The 18699-nt window shown below is 37.2% G+C and overlaps 1 protein-coding gene across 3 annotated transcripts in view; it reads right to left on the bottom strand.

Annotated features, from left to right (window-relative positions):
• The window catches only part of Rab28 (RAB28, member RAS oncogene family), a 76691-nt gene extending 61216 nt beyond the window's left edge, over nt 1–15475 (bottom strand). For 2 of the 3 annotated variants that reach the window (XM_051200204.1, XM_051200203.1), the window contains exons 1-3: nt 15208–15475; nt 10971–11067; nt 5867–5955 (exon numbers count right to left, since the gene is read on the bottom strand). In XM_051200204.1, the coding sequence (XP_051056161.1) occupies nt 5867–5955; nt 10971–11067; nt 15208–15282 (261 nt within the window). In that variant the 5' untranslated portion in view covers nt 15283–15475. The remainder of the gene's footprint in view (nt 1–5866; nt 5956–10970; nt 11068–15207) is intronic. The other variant, XM_051200205.1, reaches the window with a different exon arrangement.
• Between the last annotated feature and the right edge of the window lie 3224 nt (nt 15476–18699).

Here is an 18699-nt window from a genome sequence, read left to right as displayed (position 1 = left end):
CAGACATCCTCTCCATTATCACTAGGAGTCTTAGCTGGGGTCATCCTTGTGGATTCCTGAGAATTTCTCTAGCATCATATTTCTCCCTAACCCCATAATGGCGCCCTCTATCAAGATATCTCTTTCATTGTCTCTGATTCTTAAAATGCAGAGGGTTTTTTTTCCTTCCTAACCTGCAAGAGAAATAATTTATTTTTTAATTATACAGAGAAATTAATTAAATCATAAATACTGTGCAATAGCTACAATATAGTATACTTACAACCTATAAAATAATACTACAAATGAGCATTGCATGTTTATATTTATAAATACATAAAAATTAACTAAAGAAAAAGAGACCATGAATTTGAGAGGGGGCCAAAGGAAGGAGGAATATAAATGATTAAAGGGAGAGGGAAGACAGGAATAATATAATTAAGTTTAATTTTTAAAACTGTAATTTAAAGATGAGGAAGCAGGAAGATTGAGATACCATAATAGAGGGAGCCATTATAGGTTTAAAGAGAAATCTGGCATCAGGAAAATGACCAGAGGTCTACAAGGATGACCCCAACTAGCAATCTAAGCAATAGTGAAGAGGCTACCTTAAATGCCCTTCCCCAATAAATGAGATTGATGACCACCTTATATGCCTTCCTAGAGCCTTCATTAATTCAGTAGCTAACAGAAGCAGAAGCAAACACCCATAGCTAAACACTGAGACGAACTCCTGGAATCCAGCTACAGACAGGGAAAAGTGATGAGCAAAGGGGTCAAGACCAGGCTGGAGAAATCCACAGAAACACCTGACCTGAACAACAGGGATCTCATGAACCCCAGACTGGTTGCTGGGAAACTAGCATAAGACCAACACAGACCTTGTGAACATGGGTCTCAGGAGGCCTGGGAAGTCTGTGGTACCTCTGACAGTGGAACCAGAATGTACCCCTAGTGCTGGAATGGACTTCAGGAGCCCATTCCCCATGGAGGGACAGTCCCTTAGCCTAGAGACATGGGGGAGGGCCTAGGCCCTATCCCAAAATGATTTGACAGACTTTGATAATCCCTCATGAAAGGCCTCACCCTCCCTGGGGAGTGGATGGGGTATACAATGGGGGGGCTGTGGGGGACATGGGAGGATGGGAGGTAGAGGGAATTGGGATCAATATGTAAAATTAAAAAAATATTTTTATTTATTTAGAAACAATCTTATTTTACATATCAGCCCCCCCTCCCCATCCCCTCTCCCTTCCAGCCTCCCTCCCACCCACCCCCACCAACTCCCCCTCATCCTATCCCCTTCCTCTCCCTAGGGAAGGTGAGGCCTTCCATGGGAGATCATCAAAGTCTGTCATATCACTTGGGGGAGGGCTCTCCCTTGTTTTAAAAAATAAAATATTTAAGGAAATGTCAGGGCAAGAAGGCTATAAATATAGCTATATGTGGTGAATATCCAATAAAAATAATCATAGTAAAAGATAGCAGGTCTCAGAATCAAGCTTTCAATATAATCTGTCCCTAGGTGTCATGCTGGCACCAAATCATTTTGTTGGTGGTTAACAAGCAGGCTCATCTATGTAGGGCATTGATGCACAAGAGTAGTTGTGTTCTACCTCACAAATGACTACACTTCATTGAGTTTGTGCTCAGTGGAGCAGTGTTTGCAAACCACTTAGACTCCAGGATGGAAAGAGCTACAAAAATGAAACATCCAGTCCTTCTCTGAGGTTTGTTATTAGCCTCTGTTAGCCACAGGTTACAGGGCACTAAACACTATGTACTGTGTATTTGCTCCTAACCACTAGGAAAAATAGCCTATAACATTTTACTGAAGACTTCTAGACATTTTAAAGTTAATTTAAAATCCAGGCATTTAACTGGGACTTATTTTAATTTTTAAAACTAGCCCTTGTCAAAATACCTTAATTCTTTCTGTAGGTCAATTCACTTGGTTTCAATCTACATTATCCAATGGACTTTTGCTAAAGTTTATTGTTACTAGGACAGAAGTAAAGAAGGTAAAATAGTCAATTTTATCTAAGCCTAATAAACTTCCATCTTTCAAATAAACATTTTCCTGGATACTAATACTTAAAAAAAAAAAAAAAATCACATACACACAAGATTACTCTACAGCTTAACAGCCCAGACTTATAGAAGATAAATGAGAAATGTGTAAGATAATTCTATATACAGTGGGCAATAGTCAGAAAGCCTCAACCAGAATGCTAAGTAGCATATTAAGTTGGCATCCTAGAAGCAAACTGCCAAGACAATATGTGTAGAGTTTATGTCCTGGTAAAAGTTACACTCCCCCAAAATGCTGGCATTCCTGGCTGAGGTATACTATTTACACATATTTTAACAAAAGAGCCTAACTGACAAGTGTACTTTTATGTATTCTACATGCTATTTAGGTTTATAATTTCTGGAAAGCACAAAAAAAATATATTGTCATTAACTTATGATAATTTATTTCATCATCTCATAATTCCAAGTTTCTTAGGATGAATTTCTCAGAAACACTGTACTACACTGTTATTCACCATAGCAGGGTACATGCTTGGTAATAAAATTATGAATAAAAAAACATCAGCAAAAGAAAAAACAGTCAACATATACTGTCAAGATTCAGGATGCATTCTAAGAAGACACCTAACACTCACTTTCTTCTAGGAAATGAAGTTCATTTCACCAAACCAAAGAGTTCTTTAAAAAGCAAAAATAAGAATTCTAGTACCAGGCCTAGTTACATATGCCTTTAATCCCAGCACTTGTGAGGCAGGCAGATCTCCAAGTTCAAGACTAGCCTGGTCTATAGAGCGAATTCCACGCTATTCAGAACTACACAGAAAACCTGTTTCAGAAAAAGAAAAAAAGAAAAAGGAAACAAAAACCAATAAACAAAATACTGAAAAAATGCTATACAACCTCACATTTTATGCAATTATTGCATAATATTATGAATATAGTAAGTTATACACCTGAGAATGGTTAGCATATTTTGTGACTTTCACAATACTTACTTTTATATAAAGGTAATAAATTTTAAATAACTTAAAATTATATATTTATGTTATTTAAAGTAAAGCAAAAGTAACAGAATCCGTGTATATTATATTGTGCAATTCTGAAGCAGAGATGAAAATAATTTTCAAATTATCTGTCCCATGATGCATAAAATATTTCTGTTTGTCTAGCATAAGCAAAGCTATTGTGGACTAACAAAACAGCTCAACAGATAACCCACACCAAGGTGGGAGGAGAGAAAGGGCTCCACAAAGTTGTCCTCAGACCTCCACAGGTGCACCGTGGCATGTGTATACTGCAAGCACAATGAAATTAAAAATTTCAAAGTTGCTCTATGTGACACTCTGAGTCAAACGACACTAGAAGAGAAACCATCTTAGTTTTTATTAAAAAGAAAACAAAAGAGGCATGTGGCCTGTAGATACATTTTATGGGGGAAGGAGGAAAAGATGTGTTGTTCTCAGATGAAATGTAAGCAGTCTCAGAAGTAAAACTAGGACTGTGGCGTCCTGCATTTCTCTGCCCAGCTACTGCTCTTTTGCTGAATATCTATTTTAAGCATAATCAGTTTAATAAGAGAGAAAAGGGACTGGGGATGTAGGTCAGTGGTATAGTATTTGCAGGTATGTATAAGACCATAGGGTTGATACTCCAATACCACAGAAGAAGAAGAAAAAGGAAAAAAAAAAAAAAAAAAAACTTTAAACAATAGCAAAAGGAACCAAACCAAGTAAGCTTTAAAAAGTGCATGTATATAAACTACCATGCCATAGAATCACACGTGTAAAGGTGACACAGGAGCAGAAAGACTTTGCAGAAGACACAAGATAATGCGGAAAAGACAAAGGGTAAAGTTTGAAGAGACAAGCACAGGTAAAAACAGCCATCTTTGGAACTTTCACAAATGATTCGGTACCCTGTCTGTCTCACTTATACCCAATATTTTGTAGGAAAGTAGATTCCATTTTCCATAGCAATTGATAACAGCCAAATAGTGAAACAGTGTGCAGTAGAGACTGGGATTTATCCCACAGACTCATTTTCTTGACAAAAAAACATAGTTTCACTTAACCAAATTGTGCTTTCTTTTTTTTTTTCCTTTGTTTGTTTGTTTGTTTGTTTGTTTGTTTTTGCTTGTTTATTTGGGTTTGGGGTTGTTTGGTTTTTTGTTTGTTTGTTTTTGTTTTTTGAGACAGGATTTCTTTGTGTAACCTTGGCTGTCCTGGACACTTACTCTGTAGACTAAGCTGTCCTCAAACTCAGAGATCCACCTGCCTCTGCCTCCCAAGTGCTGGAATTATAGGCCTGCTCCACCACTGCCCAGGTCCAAATTATGCTTTCTATACTTAAAACAAACTTCAATAAATAATGATGAACATTTAGAGATTACTCTCATGTCTCATGATAAAGGACAAGATGAACAGTAAAGCCATAAGCAAAAGCAAAACTAAATAGTACAAACACAAGTCCTATGTAAGAGCTCAGTAAGTGCCATGCACTTCTCCACCTGTCCACAGGCATGCTACTTCAGTAGACAATGACATAAATAGCATTACTGCTAAAGTCTGTCAAAAAAAAAAAAAAAAAAAGCAACCCACCAAAGCATTAAAATGCCAATTATTTCACTGGAAATAATTTCTAAAGTGTTTTGCTAGCATGTATACTTTCTGTTTGGATAATTTAAATACATAAACTATAGCCAGACATATGGTTTACACCTGTAATTTCAGCTCTTGGAAGGCTGATGCAGAAGGGGACTGCCATGAATTTGAAACCAGCCTGGGCTGCGAGTTCCAGGCCAGCCTGAGCCACAGTATTAGATCCAGTCTCAAAAAAAAGACACAAACACAAATTATATCTGTTACAAGCTCAAATTGCAAAAAAAAAAAAAAAAAAAAAAAAAAAAAAAAAAAGGCAATTATTCAAGTTACATTTCTACATAGATTTTCCTCTGGAAACACGCCATTATTATATTAAACTATTACATTACTCCATATATATAGATATATTTATATTTGTTGAAGAGTAAGCTTACATAAATTAGTCTGAATTATAATTATTTAGTTAGCCAATACATAAGTGAAAAAGATAGACATATAGAGATGTGTCTTTTGTTTCTTCCAACTTAAGATGAAATAACCCCTTCAGTATTTTTCACTCAGTTTATTGATGATAGTTACATAACCAAATCATTACATTTATTCAACTAATGACAGTAGTATTTAGTAAGGCAAGTATATGAAAGTTTTTTTAAAGAGTTTTCCAATTCCCACCAAATCATTCCAAATGTAGTCCTGAAAGAATGAAACTAAAGGACTAGCACACATAAAATTAATATCTGCATATCAGATAAAAATCAAATTAGTAAGCCAGGCATGGTGGCATGTACTTGTTTTGGCAGAGGCAGGCAGACATCTAAGTTCTAGAACGGCCTGTTCCAGCCTGAGATACATAGTGGTATCCTGTCTCAAAACAAACCAAAAATAAAAATAAAATTAAATTAAATTAAGATAATATTGGCCAACTCTCGAAGAGATGGCACTAGCCGCTTTTCAAAAGGACACAGATGCAATTCCAGCCCCCACATAGCAGCTCACAACCACCTGTCACTCTAGACCCAGAGAATCTGATGCCCTCTTCTGGGCCCCTCAGGTACCAAACACATGGAATATACAGACATACCTGCAAGCAAAAACAAAACGAACAAAAAAAAAAAAAAAAGCCATACACATGAAATAAAAACACAGTAAAAAGAAAGATTCAAAATCTAAGTCCTGTGTCTACATATATACCTGCATGCTTTTGCAAGGAAAGTATTTAAAATATTAGGATAATCACAGAACTCACGGCATACCTGGGCTCCATAGATGTATTTATCCAACATCTTGCCACCTATTGTCTGCCCTCCTATATCCCAAACTTGAAGAGTGACATTCAAATTTCCTAGAATATAAAAATAACATAAAATAGGAATATAAAAGACTAACAGTCTAACGATTAAACATAGCATCACAGAACACTAAGTAATAATGGCACACTCTAATGCCAATTTGCATTTTATTCTACAAGTTCACATGGTCAGATATTTAAAACTGAAAACAAATGTTGTCAAACAAATTGTGGAGAAACTTTATGTCATATTTCTATGGAAACATCTTTATAATTTCATTTAGTATAAAATAAAATTCAGTGCCAGGCATGGTAATGCATTTCTTTAACCCCAGCATTCACAGGAAAACCTCTGTGAGTTGGAGGACAGCCTGATCTACATTGTGTTCTAGGCCAGACAGTTCTACATAGTGATAGCCATGTTTTTGTTTCAGAAAACAAAAATAAACAAAATACTCAATGCATTCATTTACAAATTTGAGCCTTAACAAAATTAAATATTTCAGAGAATGGATCATACAAAGCACATATACACAGAGAAAGAAAAATACTTTGAAAATAAAGATGGAAGTCTTATAAACCAGGCTACCTAACCACACATGAGTTGTGCTGTCAGTTCTAATTTCTGTGTGTTCTAAAACACAGAGTAACAGATGATAAAAAATGCACTAATAATTTCAACTCAAATGAAGCTATAATTTGAATGTCAGCTATTACATATAAAAGTAAATACAATAAATGTGTTTTTATATTTAATCACTCAGATATATGTTATTGATCTATGCAAAGCCCAAAACAGTATTTACAAACTAAGTATATTTCTAAACTTTATGATTCATACCTGTACAAAGCATGATTGAAACAAATTAGTATGTGCCCTTCAAAGTCTTCACAATAGTCTAATGTTCTGCCCCATTACAAGTATTATAAAAGCACCCAAAGACTAAAAGGCAATCTTTCTAATTCACTTAGGCATTTTGTAAAATATTGGCATGAGCAAAAATGTATTAAGCAAATTTCTCTTAAGAATACAACTAATTATTAAACAGCAATATATATTAGTTGAACATTTCAAACATTTTCCTCATAAAATTATATTGTTTTCTCCAAAGTCTAAACTGGTACCTTCTGAATGATTCAGAAATTAGAAAATTTTTAAATAAAATTTTAGAACTGTAAAAATTATCTCTCTTCAAAAATAACATTTTAAAACATGAATTTTTAAACCAATATAAAACCCTAAAATCAAAGAATGTCTGTTAGACCACTTGACTACACTGCTAGAAAGAAAGCACGACAATGAATTAATCACCGAAGTTTTACACTTCAGTTTAGTTTGTGTGGACTTGTATTACAAGATGTCCATTATTTGGATGTAGATCTGTTCCATCTGCCACAGTGCAGAGATGTCCAGGAGGAACATCCATTAGCACTAATGAGAGCTACTGAAGTTTATCGTCATGATCATTGCCACACATGCAGCTCTGATGCTATGAGTAATGACAAAAATGTTCTTAAGGCTCTATGAATTTGAAATCCAAATATCACAGGTTAAAAATTGACCAACAGACTGTATAAATCCAATTTCTTAAAATTCTAATTTTTGTGAAAACTAAAGCTAAACTTGTCTTTTCAGATGCTATCTCAAACTAATCAGGGCGGGACTATGGTAGTTGTCACTAGAGGTGGATGAATGAGGTTCTGAAGCCTGCATCCAACAGGCAGGAGTCTATTCATTTGATTTGCAAAACTGCAATCCTAGGTTTATAGCAAAAGATAGTACTCCCCAATAGTAATGCTCAGAGTAAGATTTCAGGCCACAAATTAATCATTTCTAAGAGGTATTCATTCCTACTCCCTCAAGGCCCAATAATCCCTACTGCTTAACCTCACAAGCAGATATAAAGCTTCGCGCCCCCCCCCCCCGCTTTGTATTCTGATATCCAGAGCCTCTCTGAAATACATATTACGAATATTTTCTGCTATAACTTCAGGAGCACTCTTCAATGTATGCTTCCAAATTCTGGTGGCAGTCTGGCAGTCACTTAAGGACCAAGCTCAGATAAGCAATTGTCTGCAACCTAGATTTACATTCATGTGTTGATGGTACTTTTTAAACCTTTATCTTTCTTAACACACACTTTTTGTTATCAGCTTGCATTTTATTTTTCTTAAGATATAGATTCCAATGACTAAGAATTCCACTTGAATTATTAGTAACATAAATTTTCTTGCAAAGAAGTAGCAAAAAAATTACTGTTATACCTTCAATGAGTATTACTGCATAATTATTTTATATACTTGGAAAAATATTTTAATATCTACATTTCAACTTTAGACTCATTAATACACAAAACTAAAAATAAAATGGATACTTTCTATTTGAGAACCAAAATTAACATAATGCTGTGATTCAAATGTATTTTCATTTAAGTTTTTGTAGGAACATCATGTGACAGCCATTATATTTTCAATATGCTATAGTTATAAAACTATAAAAGTATGTTTGGTTAATCAATGTAATATTTTCTAAAATCAAAAATCCACCTAAACCAAATATCTAACAAATAAAGAACATTAGACAAATTGTCATCATTCTAACCTCAAAGCCAAACTGCTATAAAATCCCTGTGTTCTGTAAGTCATGGCATGTAACTAGGAAAAAGTTTAAAGTAGCATTTACATTAAAAGAGAAACTACAGGTAAGTTGCATTTGGTATGAGACAAAGACACCACCACAGGGATTCAACAGTGACCTTGTATAAGTACACTTGGTGCCTTGGTTAACCTTACTTAAAGTGCTGCATAGTCACCATGGAACTCAAAACACAAGGCTGCCCACTTCTTGTGCCAAAGACTCAGAAATCCTTTTCACAGCAGAACGCTGTTTACTGGACTGTACCACAACTTCCTGAAGGTATTTTGACTAAGGCTCTTAAGAAGCTCTATCAGCAGAATCTCTGACTAACAGATACACTACTTTAAGCAGCAAAATCTGCACAGTGGTTGCATCCAGACTATACAGCATACCAGATTGTAAAATACACTAAAATGGATGGGTATCAGCAAAGAAATGACCTTGAAAACTTGCACGAAGAAAATGTAACTATACGGACAGGGAGTTTACAACCCTAACAATGTGACTAAACCCATACCAAATGTTAGATTCACTGCTGTGCTACATTACATAAATTTAAAAGAGGTCTTCTGTAATGTTTTAGTTAGCAAATGAGATAAACAATGCATTGAAACTGCAGTTAGCATATGTAAAGAATATTTTATTATATAAATAATAATTTTATTATATTAAATCAAAATATACTTTTTAGTATTTTTCAAACTGAAATATCTGTGATAATTTTGAACCTATTAAGTAGCTAAAACTGTCTTCTAAAAATATATGATTATTTTTCTAGAACTCTGCTCACCAAACTTCATCAGGAAAATTAAAGCATATATTCATTAAAAATATACATTCCCTAATGACATTTATAACCTAACGTTAAAATCTAAATCTAAACATATAAATTTGTATTTTAAAACTACCAACAATATCTTACAAAGTAGTCACAATTTTTGAACTGTTAACATTATGCAACAGTTCAGAAATCATCACAAATATCATATACATAAAATGCCCATTAATTAATTAATGTTTATAATATTAATGTTTGTGTCGTTTTTGTTCCTTTATTTCAACCTTACAACTAAAAAGTTGACATTTTTAAACAAAATTAATGAGATAAGTTGGTGCTTTGACTACATAATCATCCCAACAAAATAGATAATAACAAAATACTATGTTGAGGCACTCTGTTTCCAACAATGAGCATCACTAAGACAGGCTTGCACACAGACATTTTTGGTATGCATGCTGCATAACCTGTGTGTGTATCCTACTAGCAACTGCTCGAATATACAGCTAAAATGATATTTCAATCTTGAATACATGAAAAAATATAAATAAATGAAACAAAGAACAAACTATGTAAGCTTATTAACCCTCAGAAAATAATCAAGAGTAGAAAAATTAGAATTTACATTTTTTTTCTCATGTTGTACACCTAATCCATTTTGGATTGAGATCCAAACATAAACCATCACAAAATATAACAGGAATTATAGTATTGAGATATAAATAATACCTCCAATTACCCAAAGCTCTATAATTTCCATAGGAAGTTAACAATAGATGGAGCATTTGAGAGGGGAACTAATTCCAATAATACTGAAAAGTATTCACATTTCAGTATAGGAATCTGACATTACAAATGCAATCACTTAATTCACAGAAATGAGGGTTGTGGTTTATAAAATCAGTCAAGATAACTAATTTTAATAAAATATTTAAAACATGTCATTTAGCCATTGATATTGGTTGGATACATTTTAAAGCTCTAATTGTTCAGAAACTAACCTAAAACATACACCACTCTTTTTGTGTTATTATTTCCCTGTATTTCCCACAAAATGTGCTGCAACTGGCATCTAAATAGTTTCTTTGCATGGCGAACTGAAACATCGTGAATGCTCAAACTGTATTTTTACGAGTGCCTAGGGACCCTAAATTTTAGTGGTCTATTAAATGCCAGCAATTTCATGCTGCCTTGAATAAAACAGCATTCACATATTAGAGCACAGAAGTTCCATAGCTACATTATACTTCTGTTCCAAACTCCAAACAAAAAACCTGAAGCAGAAGCTAATCAAAATAGTATTTTTAAATCCTCCTCAGTCTTTGCACATTTAATTAATACAATAGATGTCAACAAATATATAGCATTTGATTTTTTAAAAGATTTCTGGAATTTTATGAGCAACTATTGTTTTTCTCAAAAGACAAAAATGTATAGTTGCCAGTAACAGCAACAGAATAAGGAGTGTATGAACTTTTTCTTACCCCATGGACAATATGCTCTCATAACAGATGCTAATGATAGCTAATTTGTTGTACATATTCCTGGGAGACTTACATAACCTCACACAGGTAAGGCTTTATAGTCTCTTACCTAGAAAGCTTGTCTTGCGAGTGAGACTTAAGCAATCTCATAGGTTTTATAGTCTCTCACCTGGTAAGGTAATCCTTCTCAAAAAGAAATCCAGTCCTACAGTCTGCTTGTACTGTTTCCCAAAAGTCTCTTGAGCAAAACATGTCGCTAAGGAGGTCTAAAAAAAAATGGATGCACAGAATAGAAAAATTAATTTTTTGCTTATAAATAAACATAAGACCACTAGAAAACTTTTTAAGTAATCTTAACATTTATACACTAATTAATCAAACAACTTTCAGTATCTTTAACCAGTTATAAGGGTAGAGACACACTCTCACCAGGAAAACGTCACTTGCCTACAACCAGCAATGGAAACAGTAGACTAATCTAATCAGAGTTCATTAATTCCCCCTAACTTGCAAGATTCTTCTCTTTGATGGAAATTAGACTCAAAGAATTGTAAATGGGATCTAAAGCAACAATATGATTAAGAGCTGAACCTTACACATTGCTTCAATAAAAATTTGAGAATTCTTTAAAGTTTCCTTCTATGGTTAAATATCTAAGGGTAATTGGACCATAAGCTAATAATAAGAAGCACTGATTAGGGAAAAGAAGCTAGAATCTTCCAGTTTTTCCTGTACAAAATATTGTACTTATATTTCTCTATACTTAAGATAGCAAAAATAATTATACAAAATTGCCATGATAACATGTACCACTTCAATAAAAAGGTTAATGATATTAGCAGGAAGCAGGCAAAAATAATGTTTTCTAGCTGTAGTACTAAAAAGTCACAAGGTAGAATTAGAACAAATATTCATGTACTTTTTAAATAAAAGCTCTAAGTTTCTCTCAAGGACTCCAGGGCTTTCTTTAGAGAGTCATTTCTTATCAAAGCAAAAAAAAAAAAAAAAAAAAAAAAAAAAACACATCTAGCAACAACTGAAATCAGTCCAAAATCAGAATGAAGAATTTCGAACACACTGCTCTGACCTGAAAGCATTGAAAGCATACCCCAAAGGAAAGGAAGGAAGCTCCGCTAAGCTTCAGGACAGACTGTTGGAGTTTGACAAAAAAGAAAACTGGTTTTATTTTAAAAGTCAAAATTTGAAGTCAACTGGAACAATAAAGAAAACTAGGATACAGTTTCCAAGATAGCTCATTATAGTTAATTATGATAAAAGAGTTAACAGTTCTAGATCACATTTCAAGTACTTTTAGCAAGGTGAGTTAAATTTCTCTTATACAAGGGCCATATTTTTTCCACAAAGGACAATTTGCATACTCTTAACTCCAAACTCTTTAATATTCTAATAATGCAATTATAATAAATTTCTAAGATTTTGCATCCAGTATTATTGAGCAATCCCATATGAAAGATATTCATCCAAACATTTAGAAATAAACTCACTACAGTTATTATATCATTGAAGTATAAAACAGTATCAAAATGAGAAATCAGAATAAAAGAGGTAAGTATTTGCTTTTTAAAGATTTTTTCGGTTTTCAGCCAGCTTTAATTATTTCATTGAGTCTGGAGGTCAGAGGTCTAGAGAAAAATACTATTACCTACAGTACTCCAAGTGTTTTCAAGTGTTTCTTTCACATACGAACGGTTGTAGTATTTAAAAGTCAAGGAAAAAGGAGGCACATACAATAGCATAATGTTATTTGAAATATTTTCTCACTTTCATTTAAGATTATCAAATTATATTATTTTTATATTCATTAATATTCAGAAACAGACACAAGTGCAAGTCGGAGTGTACAGACCCAAGGAAGAAAAGCAACAAAGCAAATTTTATTTGAGAAATGAAATAATGAAACCTAATACTTCATTTACTAGAAAGTATATAATTTGAAAACTTCTGAGTTAAGTTCTTTCCTTGAAAACAGGATTTCCAGATTTTAAAAGCCCTGCCCTCAAAAAGCTGAGGCAAACGTAAAGCCTCAAAATCACAGGATTTTCAAATTTAGAGTAACAAATTCCAAGTGTCTAGGTTATACGCCCCACACAGTTTTAATGTAGGTTCTTAAATTGCCTTCCATTTTGCTATAAGAATTGAGAATCAACTGGATCTGTGGGAGGCACTTCCTTTCTCTCTAGTTCTTAACCTTACTGCCATTTCTCATATTCAAAGAACAACCAGCTACCGTATCTGAAACATGTTTATTTGATTACTGATGTATACACACACAGGGTGTTTGTGTTGGTCTGGGGAATAATCTTTAGCCAAACTATAGATTTACTAATACTGAAATGATACCAAAGAGATATCACTGTGTTTGTTATGATACCAAAAAAGAATGTTTTGCTTAAAAAAGAAAATGTGTAATTACATTGAAAATATGAAACAACAGGAAACACACAAAAGCCCTTATTACTAGAGGGACAAACTAAACACCTTTTCCAGAAGCTGTTACTGATCTTCCCAATGCTGTTCTTTATTGCTTCTGCCTGTGGGCATAAAAATGCTGATAGTTCAAACATAAAATTGGCAGCGTTAAACATACAAATAAGAATGAAAACGAAGGTGTTTTATAAAGCAAAAGACAGTAAACGCAGCAGAATGAGAATGGTGATGTCAATAATTTGAGAAGTGAACAAACTGTTGAGAAAATGTTTGCTACAGTAATAATGGAACGCAGTTAAAGTTCAGCAGCTCATTTCAGAAAGTACATAGCAGGAAAAGTTGTAACATTTTAAAATACATTACTTGATCGAGAGTATAAAGACTAAGCCAGAGTACCATAAAAGAAGGTCATTCATTCTCAATCATACAGAAGAGGAAAAGAAAAGTATGTTGTCCATCATTGGACAAAACTTTAAACAGGTGAAGACCAATCACACTAAACTAGCAACAAAGGCAAAGTAATGTATGACTGACTAAATTTTCAAAATACAGTAATGAAACTATGAATAAATTTCAGCATGTATTAAATATTGGTAGACAAATGAGCAAAACTTTAAAGAAATATGATCAAATATTAACTATTTTAAATACTGGGAGCAATATATTCAAATTTTAAATATAAAAATAAATATAACATGTGAACTTAATGGGTAATTTGGGGGTCTTTTAGATAATATATTAGTATTGTTACGTGTCACGGTTTTAAATGTAAAGCTCAGTTGTTCACTGAATTTACAAGATTAAAAACACAAGGTGGCCTTCAAAAGAAAAGCTAAGTAATGAAACCTATAAAATAATCTTTTGTTGAATGAAAGTTTAGAAATAATACTGATTTACAACAATTTGCTTACTCGAAAAGCTTAAATTTCATACACTTTCCAAAGAAAAGCAGTCAAGTTCTGTTCTTTGCACAAAAATAGAATCGCATTGAACTGTTTGGGGTAGCGCTGTACAGCAAAGTACCCTGGGAAAACGGGATAAACAGAAGACTTCAAATTTTGCAGAATGAAACCTTCCACAGTGACCCTAGGAACCCAAATTTCAGAACCAAAGCCCGAAAGCATGTGCACAGCTTCCTTCCGGGAATGATGCAAAAGCCGTCACCACAGAAATCAGGTCCAGCTACACCAGTCACGCGGGAGACTGGTTTCCTACGAAGGCTCTGGCTGCGCAGAGGAAGAAAACCTGCAGCTATCTTCCCTGCCAAGGGTGTCTGTGGTTTCACCTGGAGCGCCTGGTGTGAGGGCGCCCAGACAAGGGTGCATCACTTTATTTGGGAGATAAACCCCATCACTACAAGACCCCTGGTGTCCGTGTCCCTAGCGAGTACCAGGCAGTGAGACAATCGATGTCCGTGCCATTTCAGCAGTTCATACATCTGGCAAAGAACCCCGCGGCCTAGGAGACAGGGGACTAACTGCCCGCGGGTATTCTCCCGCACGCGCCCACTCACTCATTCCTGCAATCAACGGTCACAGAAGGGCCAGGTCGCCCGGGGTGCCCCGGCATCCTGCGCACCGCGTCAGCTCGATAAAAAACCTACTGAATGGCTGACAGGTGCCCGGGATGGCCCTAAAGTGAGAGCGGGACCCTAAAAGGGCTGCTACGGTGTTGTTGGAGCGCACTCGGCCTGTGCATCGTCACGGCCAGGGTTTGCCTTTCGCAGCGGCCCACCCCAGGAGCTAGGGGGTGCCCGGCGGGCGGCGGGCACGCGCCCAGGGCGCAGGCGCGAGGAAGGCCCCGGGGCGGGGAGGGGGGCCGAGGCGAACCAGGCCAAGTCAGCGGGGCCGCAGAGGCGGCGGCAGCGCTGCTCGGCGCTCGGCTCCCCAGGGGTCCGCCAGGCCTGGCCGCGGCGTGGCTCCTGCAGCCCAGGGCGCCGGGCCTGCCCGAGGACTGACCTTCCCGGAGGTGCCGTCCCCCAGCACGACGATTTTCAGTTGCCGGTCCTGGCTCTCCTCCTCCGAGTCTGACATGGTGCCCGGGGATGCTGGCCCGGCCCCCGAGGTGGAGGAAGGAACGGAGGAGGCCTCCGGGGGCGGGGGAGGGGAGGCCAGGCGGCAGGACGAGCGGGACCCCCGCCCCGGCGTCTCCCCGACCCTGAAGGCGCCCAGGGAGGATCACGCACTGACCGCCATCTTGCCCTCCTCCCCACCCCCGCCGGGCTCCGCCCCCCGGAAGGCCCCGCCCCCACACGCGTCACTCGTGTGGGCCCCGCCCCCGGCCCTACCACCCCGCGGCAATGGCGGGGATTGTGAGGTGGGGGAGAACGGGAGGAGATCCGGGCTGGGTGTCGTCGTCGCGGTGTGCTTGCGGGGGACTGCATTGGTTAGGAGCCAAAAGCAAGCGCGTCTTGAGCGGGAAATGGAACCGCAAGGGAGCAGAGCGGCTCCCAGACGTTCTGTTCTCCGTCCTTGTTTCTGAGAACATCACTGCCGCGAGTGATCCGGTCCAAGGGGGCGGGCGCGTGGCGAGGCTCGGTTGCCACGGAAGCCTGGAGTCGCGGAGCCGCGGAGGGGCGGGGTCTGTCTCTGGGCAGCCGGGGGACGCTTCGGGCTGCGCGCGTGCGCAAGGTCCATCCTGCCGGGGAGATTGAACACCCGCCAGGTGGTTGGCGCGCCAGTGCAGTGGAGCTCCACACGGTTGCTAAGGCCTCAGCTGAAGGGGAGACCTGGTTGTCGCCTTGGATCTCTGGCACTGGGTCCTGTTTTACCCTCTAACTCCTCGCGTTCCTCTCATCAGCCAGACTCCAAAGCTCATTAGTACGGCGGAACTGAGTGAACCGAACACCATCTCACTGGCCATACATCAACCTTCAACTTCAGGCTGCAAGCCTCAGACTGTGCTCCTGAGAATCCTGCGGTTCCCGTGAAGTTAAAACAACTTTCCATAGTACGATCAGCGCCTCCTTTGCCTTTTTTCACCTTCAGGATCTCACAAGTGTAGATTGCGGGAGGAAAACTTGTGTATGAGGTTCCCTAGGACGGTGCTGCTATATAAAATGAAACTTCGGTTGCGTTATCTTATAACATTATTTCAAAGATCTGTGACAGTTGAGAAGGTTTAAATGAGAGTTTGAAAACTTGCAGTCATTTTTTTTTTTTTTATTTTGCAAAGTTAAAAAAGGTAAAGATCACCTAGTTTGGAGAATTATTAGACTTCAACACTTCCAAGAAACAATTTAAAGAAAAATACAACTAATCCACAAAATATAAAAATGTCATGTGGATTCTCGGTTACAGTACTCATGACAGGAACAGATACTAAACCCCTTCAAGGAATAAACAAAAAGTTTTGAGAAGAATCCCAGGCAGTTTTTGAAAGCAGGGATCTTTGCAACTTGAATGCAGACTTTAACGTATCTTTTCAAGCTTATACAAGCTGTATTTTAACACCACCGCATACAAGGAATGTTCATTTGTGAAACACCTAGATGGCAGAAGTGTAAGACCTAGTCCTTAGAATAATCTTTACAACTTTCTCACTGTGAATTCCAACTAGCTGTATCCCAATACCATTGATTTACATGCTTGGCTTCTCAAATAAAAAACTACCCACTCCAAAGGTAACTCAATAATTCTTAAATTGTCAAGTATTAGTGAATATTGTTTTCATCACAACTCTTGTAAGCACCAAGGACACAGAAGTGAGAACATAAGCGTTCTGCCCCTTGCTACAGCAAATATTGACCTGTGTAGAAGAAGCAACCTTCAGCTATAATTAAGAAGACTATCTGGTAAGATTTCGGTTCGTTCACATATATCCTTATAAGGGGAAAATGGACTCTGAATTGGCTCAGACAAAAAAGGCAATATAACCATGAAGACAGAAATGGCAGTGATGTGGCCACAAACCAAAGAATGCTGGTGGCCAGGAGAACCTGGCAAGGATAGAGAACAAATTCTCTTCTGGAACCTTCAGAGGGAACACATTACCCACACCCTGAGTTTGGTCCAGTGGTACTGATTTAAAACCTCTGTCCCTACAACTTCAAACAAATTTGTTAGCTTCAACCAGCAAGTTTATGCTAATTTGCTATCGCAGTCACTGGAAGCTCTCACGAAAAGGGACACTATTAGTCAATCAACAAGAAATTTTCAAATAGGTTAAAAACAGTAAAAACCTGTGGGTGGGTAGAGCAAGCATATTCAAATATTGTAACTCATCACTAACGAAGGTAAAATAACTTTAGAAAGTAGCTTTGTGCTATAGTCTTTTTTCTTTTTAAAATTTTTATGCAAGGCCTCACTAAGTTACCCTTGGCTGTCCTGGAACTCACTGTTATACACCATGCTGACCTTGAACCTACAGAGCTCCCACATGCTAGAATTAAGGAAGTGCCACCATGCTGGGCTTCCTCTGCTACATTCTTAACAATCTAATAGTTAACTGTTGTTATTTGAAGCTTAAATGTCTCTCAGATGTTCAATGTTTCTTCACAAGCTAGTAGTTACTTTAAAAGCTATGGAGCCTTGAAGATGAGACCAGGTAGAAAGAAGTCTTTGAAGGTTATCATAACCCTGGATCTGACCTGATCCCCCACGTTTTGAGGGGTCTCCACCACACATTCCCTCTACCCCAAATATCACCATGTCTTTCCTGCCATGATGGGTGAAAACCCTCTTCAACAGTACACCAAAATAAATACTCCTTTCAGTACATTGCATGTCTTAGGGATTCTCCAGTACAGTTACCCAAAACTTTCCTTCCTCCTTTTAAAACATTTCATAGTTTTAAAGATGCACCTCCTATGACTAAAGTCCATAAGAATATAAATTTGGAGAGAATGATAAAACATTGGTGTATGAGGAAAATTTATGGCCACATTCTTAACTTATACACCTCTGTATCTCTGCTATTAACAAAAAAAAAAAAAAAAAAAAAAAAAAAAAAAAAAAACAAAAAAAACCATAGAGTGTAGAGATTGACCTCAGCTGGTAGTGTGCTTGCCCAATATAAATGGAGCCTTGGGCTCAATCTCCAGTATCCCATAAAGCAGGCATAACACAGAAGTGAAGACAATAATCAAGTTCATGGTTATTCTCAACTCCACAGTGAGTTGAGGCCAGTTTGGGCTACATAAGATCGGTTGTTTGTACACATACATACATACATACATACATACATACATAGAATTTCAGCAGACACCACAATGCTATCATTTGGTCATCACTTGCTTAGAAGCAAGTACTTTCCTAACTCCCTTCAATGAATAGAATAATCCCTGAGAGCCATCTCTGTTGTATGTATAACCATAATTTTTAATTTTCCATTGCTGTATTGTATTCCATTGTATAAATTTACCACAGTTGATCAATTCTATGATTGAGGGGCATATAGTGTGTTCTCAATTTGAGAATATAATGGAGAAGGCTGTTTTCATGTTTGAGAAT

The sequence above is a fragment of the Phodopus roborovskii genome, unplaced genomic scaffold (genome assembly GCF_943737965.1).
Source record: "Phodopus roborovskii unplaced genomic scaffold, PHOROB, whole genome shotgun sequence".
In the NCBI taxonomy this organism is placed as follows: Eukaryota; Metazoa; Chordata; class Mammalia; order Rodentia; family Cricetidae; genus Phodopus; species Phodopus roborovskii.
Note: the sequence above shows the minus strand (reverse complement) of the source record. Positions and strands in the feature narration are given on the sequence as shown.